We start from the raw sequence: 7500 nt of genomic DNA, 5'->3' as shown, positions 1-7500 counted from the left end.
GTCTGTTTCTGTTTCTGTGTCTGTTTCTGTTTCTGTGTCTGTGTCTGTGTCTGTTTCTGTGTCTGTTTCTGTTTCTGTTTCTGTGTCTGTGTCTGTTTCTGTGTCTGTGTCTGTGTCTGTTTCTGTGTCTGTGTCTGTGTCTGTTTCTGTGTCTGTTTCTGTTTCTGTGTCTGTGTCTGTTTCTGTGTCTGTTTCTGTTTCTGTTTCTGTGTCTGTTTCTGTGTCTGTTTCTGTTTCTGTGTCTGTTTCTGTGTCTGTTTCTGTTTCTGTTTCTGTGTCTGTTTCTGTGTCTGTTTCTGTGTCTGTGTCTGTTTCTGTTTCTGTGTCTGTTTCTGTGTCTGTGTCTGTGTCTGTGTCTGTGTCTGTGTCTGTGTCTGTTTCTGTGTCTGTTTCTGTGTCTGTTTCTGTGTCTGTTTCTGTGTCTGTGTCTGTTTCTGTTTCTGTTTCTGTGTATGTGTCTGTTTCTGTGTCTGTGTCTGTGTCTGTTTCTGTGTCTGTGTCTGTGTCTGTGTCTGTTTCTGTGTCTGTTTCTGTTTCTGTGTCTGTGTCTGTTTCTGTGTCTGTTTCTGTTTCTGTTTCTGTGTCTGTTTCTGTGTCTGTTTCTGTTTCTGTGTCTGTTTCTGTGTCTGTTTCTGTGTCTGTTTCTGTTTCTGTTTCTGTGTCTGTTTCTGTGTCTGTTTCTGTGTCTGTGTCTGTTTCTGTTTCTGTGTCTGTTTCTGTGTCTGTGTCTGTTTCTGTGTCTGTGTCTGTTTCTGTGTCTGTTTCTATGTCTGTTTCTGTTTCTGTGTCTGTTTCTGTGTCTGTGTCTGTTTCTGTGTCTGTGTCTGTGTCTGTTTCTGTGTCTGTGTCTGTTTCTGTGTCTGTTTCTGTGTCTGTTTCTGTGTCTGTGTCTGTGTCTGTTTCTGTGTCTGTTTCTGTGTCTGTGTCTGTGTCTGTGTCTGTTTCTGTGTCTGTGTCTGTTTCTGTTTCTGTGTCTGTTTCTGTTTCTGTGTCTGTGTCTGTGTCTGTGTCTGTGTCTGTGTCTGTTTCTGTGTCTGTTTCTGTTTCTGTGTCTGTGTCTGTTTCTGTGTCTGTTTCTGTTTCTTTTTCTGTTTCTGTGTCTGTGTCTGTTTCTGTGTCTGTTTCTGTTTCTGTTTCTGTTTCTGTGTCTGTTTCTGTGTCTGTGTCTGTTTCTTTTTCTGTTTCTGTTTCTGTTTCTGTGTCTGTTTCTGTTTCTGTGTCTGTGTCTGTTTCTGTTTCTGTTTCTGTTTCTGTGTCTGTTTCTGTTTCTGTGTCTGTTTCTGTTTCTGTTTCTGTTTCTGTGTCTGTGTCTGTTTCTGTTTCTGTGTCTGTTTCTGTGTCTGTTTCTGTTTCTGTGTCTGTGTCTGTTTCTGTGTCTGTTTCTGTGTCTGTTTCTGTTTCTGTTTCTGTGTCTGTGTCTGTGTCTGTTTCTGTGTCTGTGTCTGTTTCTGTTTCTGTTTCTGTGTCTGTGTCTGTTTCTGTGTCTGTGTCTGTGTCTGTTTCTGTGTCTGTGTCTGTGTCTGTTTCTGTGTCTGTTTCTGTTTCTGTGTCTGTGTCTGTTTCTGTGTCTGTTTCTGTTTCTGTTTCTGTGTCTGTTTCTGTGTCTGTTTCTGTTTCTGTGTCTGTTTCTGTGTCTGTTTCTGTGTCTGTTTCTGTTTCTGTTTCTGTGTCTGTTTCTGTGTCTGTTTCTGTGTCTGTGTCTGTTTCTGTTTCTGTGTCTGTTTCTGTGTCTGTGTCTGTTTCTGTGTCTGTGTCTGTGTCTGTTTCTGTTTCTGTGTCTGTGTCTGTTTCTGTGTCTGTTTCTGTGTCTGTTGCTGTTTCTGTGTCTGTTTCTGTGTCTGTGTCTGTGTCTGTGTCTGTTTATGTGTCTGTGTCTGTGTCTGTGTCTGTTTCTGTGTCTGTTTCTGTGTCTGTTTCTGTGTCTGTTTCTGTGTCTGTTTCTGTGTCTGTGTCTGTTTCTGTGTCTGTTTCTGTGTCTGTGTCTGTGTCTGTGTCTGTTTCTGTGTCTGTGTCTGTTTCTGTTTCTGTGTCTGTTTCTGTTTCTGTGTCTGTGTCTGTTTCTGTGTCTGTGTCTGTGTCTGTTTCTGTGTCTGTTTCTGTTTCTGTGTCTGTGTCTGTTTCTGTGTCTGTTTCTGTTTCTGTTTCTGTTTCTGTGTCTGTTTCTGTTTCTGTTTCTGTTTCTGTTTCTGTGTCTGTTTCTGTGTCTGTGTCTGTTTCTTTTTCTGTTTCTGTTTCTGTTTCTGTGTCTGTTTCTGTTTCTGTGTCTGTGTCTGTTTCTGTTTCTGTGTCTGTTTCTGTTTCTGTGTCTGTTTCTGTTTCTGTTTCTGTGTCTGTTTCTGTTTCTGTGTCTGTGTCTGTGTATGTGTCTGTTTCTGTGTCTGTGTCTGTTTCTGTGTCTGTTTCTGTGTCTGTGTCTGTTTCTGTGTCTGTTTCTGTGTCTGTTTCTGTTTCTGTTTCTGTTTCTTTTTCTGTTTCTGTTTCTGTGTCTGTTTCTGTTTCTGTGTCTGTTTCTGTGTCTGTTTCTGTGTCTGTGTCTGTGTCTGTTTCTGTTTCTGTGTCTGTTTCTGTTTCTTTTTCTGTTTCTGTTTCTGTTTCTGTTTCTGTTTCTGTTTCTGTTTCTGTGTCTGTTTCTGTTTCTGTGTCTGTTTCTGTGTCTGTTTCTGTTTCTTTTTCTGTTTCTGTTTCTGTTTCTGTTTCTGTGTCTGTTTCTGTTTCTGTGTCTGTTTCTGTGTCTGTTTCTGTTTCTTTTTCTGTTTCTGTTTCTGTGTCTGTTTCTGTTTCTGTTTCTGTGTCTGTTTCTGTTTCTGTGTCTGTTTCTGTTTCTTTTTCTGTTTCTGTTTCTGTTTCTGTTTCTGTGTCTGTTTCTGTGTCTGTTTCTGTGTCTGTGTCTGTTTCTGTTTCTTTTTCTGTTTCTGTGTCTGTTTCTGTGTCTGTTTCTGTGTCTGTTTCTGTATCTGTGTCTGTTTCTGTTTCTGTGTCTGTTTCTGTGTCTGTGTCTGTTTCTGTGTCTGTTTCTGTGTCTGTGTCTGTGTCTGTTTCTGTTTCTGTGTCTGTTTCTGTTTCTGTGTCTGTGTCTGTTTCTGTGTCTGTTTATGTTTCTGTGTCTGTTTCTGTGTCTGTTTCTGTTTCTGTGTCTGTGTCTGTTTCTGTGTCTGTTTCTGTGTCTGTTTCTGTGTCTGTGTCTGTGTCTGTTTCTGTGTCTGTTTCTGTTTCTGTGTCTGTTTCTGTGTCTGTTTCTGTGTCTGTATTGTATTGTTTCTGTATTGTATCTGTATTGTATCTGTATTGTATCTGTATTGTATTGTATCTGTATTGTATCTGTATTGTATCTGTATTGTATCTGTATCTGTATTGTATCTGTATTGTATTGTATCTGTATTATATCTGTATTGTATCTGTATTGTATTGTATCTGTATTGTATCTGTATTATATCTGTATTGTATTGTATCTGTATTGTATCTGTATTGTATCTGTATTGTATCTGTATTGTATTGTATCTGTATTGTATTGTTTCTGTATTGTATCTGTATTGTTTCTGTATTGTATCTGTATTGTATCTGTATTGTATCTGTATTGTATCTGTATTGTATCTGTATTGTATTGTATCTGTATTGTATTGTATCTGTATTGTATTGTATCTGTATCTGTATTGTATCTGTATTGTATCTGTATTGTATCTGTATTGTATCTGTATTGTATCTGTATTGTATCTGTATTGTATTGTATCTGTATTGTATTGTATCTGTATCTGTATTGTATCTGTATTGTATCTGTATTGTATCTGTATTGTATCTGTATTGTATTGTATCTGTATTGTATTGTATCTGTATCTGTATTGTATCTGTATTGTATCTGTATTGTATCTGTATTGTATCTGTATTGTATCTGTATTGTATCTGTATCTGTATTGTATCTGTATTGTATCTGTATTGTATTGTATCTGTATTGTATCTGTATTGTATTGTATTGTATCTGTATTGTATTGTATCTGTATCTGTATTGTATCTGTATTGTATCTGTATTGTATTGTATTGTATTGTATTGTATCTGTATTGTATTGTATCTGTATTGTATCTGTATTGTATTGTATCTGTATTGTATCTGTATTGTATCTGTATTGTATCTGTATTGTATTGTATTGTATTGTATCTGTATTGTATTGTATCTGTATTGTATCTGTATTGTATTGTATCTGTATTGTATCTGTATTGTATCTGTATTGTATCTGTATTGTATTGTATTGTATTGTATCTGTATTGTATCTGTATTGTATCTGTATTGTATCTGTATTGTATTGTATTGTATCTGTATCTGTATTGTATCTGTATCTGTATTGTATTGTATCTGTATTGTATTGTATCTGTATTGTATTGTATCTGTATTGTATCTGTATTGTATCTGTATTGTATCTGTATTGTATTGTATCGTATCTGTATTGTATCTGTATTGTATCTGTATTGTATCTGTATTGTATCTGTATTGTATTGTATCTGTATTGTATCTGCATTGTATTGTATCTGTATTGTATCTGTATTGTATCTGTATTGTATCTGTATTGTATCTGTATTGTATCTGTATTGTATTGTATCTGTATTGTATCTGTATCTGTATTGTATCTGTATTGTATTGTATCTGTATTGTATCTGTATTGTATCTGTATTGTATTGTATCTGTATTGTATCTGCATTGTATTGTATCTGTATTGTATCTGTATTGTATCTGTATTGTATCTGTATTGTATCTGTATTGTATCTGTATTGTATTGTATCTGTATTGTATCTGTATTGTATCTGTATTGTATCTGTATTGTATTGTATCTGTATTGTATCTGTATTGAATCTGTATCCCTGTAACGCTGCAGTAACACGCTACCAGAGGCACCCTGTGGCACACGCTGCAGCAACACGCTACCAGAGGCACCCTGTGGCACACGCTGCAGTAACACGCTACCAGAGGTACTGAGTGAGGTCTGTACCTGTTCTCCGCGCTCTCCTCGCTCTCCCTGTGAGGGGGACAGGAAGCATGGTTCAGTATTTACAGCTCAGCTGGATGAGGTCAAAGGTTAGAGAGAGACAAGCTCACAGAGAGAGAGACAAGCTCACAGAGAGAGAGAGACAAGCTCACAGAGAGAGAGACAAGCTCACAGAGAGAGAGACAAGCTTACAGAGAGAGAGATACAAGCTTACAGAGAGAGAGACAAGCTCACAGAGAGATAGACACGCTTACAGAGAGAGAGACAAGCTCACAGAGAGAGAGAGAAGCTCACAGAGAGATAGACAAGCTCACAGAGAGAGACAAGCTCACAGAGAGAGAGACAAGCTCACAGAGAGAGAGACAAGCTCAGAGAGAGAGAGACAAGCTCACAGAGAGATAGAGAGAAGTTCACAGAGAGAGAGACAAGCTCACAGAGAGAGAGACAAGCTCACAGAGAGAGACAAGCTCAGAGAGAGAGAGACAAGCTCACAGAGAGAGAGACAAGCTTACAGAGAGAGACAAGCTCACAGAGAGAGAGACAATCTCACAGAGAGAGAGAGAAGCTCACAGAGAGAGAGACAAGCTCACAGAGAGAGAGACAAGCTCACAGAGAGAGACAAGCTCACAGAGAGAGAGACAAGCTCACAGAGAGATAGAGAGAGAAGCTCACATAGAGAGAGACAAGCTCACAGAGAGAGAGACAAGCTCACAGAGAGAGACAAGCTTACAGAGAGAGAGACAAGCTCACAGAGAGAGAGACAAGCTCACAGAGAGAGAGACAAGCTCACAGAGAGAGACAAGCTTACAGAGAGAGAGACAAGCTCACAGAGAGAGACAAGCTTACAGAGAGAGAGACAAGCTCACAGAGAGAGAGACAAGCTTACAGAGAGAGAGAGACAAGCTCACAGAGAGAGAGACAAGCTTACAGAGAGAGAGAGACAAGCTTACAGAGAGAGAGACAAGCTCACAGAGAGAGAGACAAGCTCACAGAGAGAGAGAGAAGCTTACAGAGAGAGAGAGACAAGCTTACAGAGAGAGAGACAAGCTCACAGAGAGAGAGACAAGCTCACAGAGAGAGAGAGAAGCTCACAGAGAGAGAGACAAGCTTACAGAGAGAGAGAGACAAGCTTACAGAGAGAGAGACAAGCTCACAGAGAGAGAGACAAGCTCACAGAGAGAGAGAGAAGCTCACAGAGAGAGAGAAGCAGTGAACTGGCGCCCAGAAAAGTGGCCATTTTTAAACTTGAACTTGAGGACTGCATACTTTTTTTGCAAACCAAAATACTCTACTTTATCCTTATAGCACATGCATGAGCCTGGTCTCTTTTGAAAGATAACATTCTGAAGTTTCCGATACAATAAATAAAATTCACTTTTAGTGCTAATGATAGATAGAGTAACATAGGTCTGAACTTGAGTTGAACTTGAACTTGTGTACTCACGTTTTTCTGTAGTAGTTGCAATATCCAAAAGTATATTTCCAAATAAATTGGTATGGCTGAGAAAACTGGCTGAAGTCTCGTATAGTAGGCTACATGTGCACATTTCATAAAGATCCGTTCAGGAATGAGTGATTAGGAGCGATTTTGGTAAAATGTGAAGAAAAGAAAAAAAGGTCTGCCGGTTTCAGTTTTCTCATTGACTCCAATGCATTCGGCGCAATTTGGGGTATCATTGGAAAGCCACACTCGTTGGCTACAACCCTGTCCAATAACTTTCGAGATCGCCAAATGATTGACGGAAGCGAGAGCCTCGGGAGTCGCGGGTGGTATTCAAAAATATTTAAAGTCTGCCGTGTACTTTGGCGCACGCCTCACATATCGGCATGTAACTCGAGAACTGCCAAACGGATTTTGTCGACTGAAAGGGCAATCGACAGGCAACAAATACGGCTTTAATTAATTAAATCTATATATTGTGTTAAAAAATATACAAACCCGAGCCGCTAGATGTTGCCAAAGTGGCGTGTGACGCCGGTAAGCAAAGCGTCCTCCAAACCTCCTGGGGCCCGGTCGGTGCCAAATAAGTGGTATGTGGTCCAGTTATTCTGCTCTGATTACGTCCTCTTGACGTTGACATGCTTCACATGTGAAAGAATATAATCTTCATAAACTTTATTTTTTATAATTATTAGTGCTGTCAGGCGATTAAAAAAATTTATCTAATTGATTACAGGATTTGTAATTAATTAATCTAATTAATCACATTTTAATCGCATAACCATTTTCGGCCTGATATTCTATATTCTATAATCATATTTCAAATTGCATGTGTCCGGATGGCAGAATTCAGTACTGTATCTACAAAACCTTCTGATTAATCATCTTCCATTTATTCATTTGCTTAGATTTTTCAGGTCTGGTAAATTTTAGCATGGTGTTATTCAGTAAAAAAAAGTTATTGATATTCTCATTTGGTTTATTACAATGTACTCAAGCCTTGTAACAGACACAGTATTTCTGACACTGGGAATACATTCCCTGAGATCCATAGATGTCCCTAGAATCAGATACCAAGAACATGCA

General features: G+C 38.8%; 1 protein-coding gene across 1 annotated transcript in view; it reads right to left on the bottom strand.

Annotated features, from left to right (window-relative positions):
• The window catches only part of LOC311229382 (collagen alpha-1(VII) chain-like), a gene marked incomplete at both ends in the record, with an annotated part of 60182 nt that overhangs the window by 4366 nt on the left and 48316 nt on the right, over nucleotides 1-7500 (bottom strand). The window contains one exon of the mRNA XM_084315470.1: nucleotides 4977-5003. Within this exon, the coding sequence (XP_084171596.1) occupies nucleotides 4977-5003 (27 nt within the window). The remainder of the gene's footprint in view (nucleotides 1-4976; nucleotides 5004-7500) is intronic.

This window comes from Notolepis coatsorum, assembly GCF_963971535.1.
Source record: "Notolepis coatsorum genome assembly, chromosome: 6".
Classification (NCBI taxonomy): Eukaryota; Metazoa; Chordata; class Actinopteri; order Aulopiformes; family Paralepididae; genus Notolepis; species Notolepis coatsorum.
This window is presented reverse-complemented; position numbering and strand designations above follow the sequence as displayed.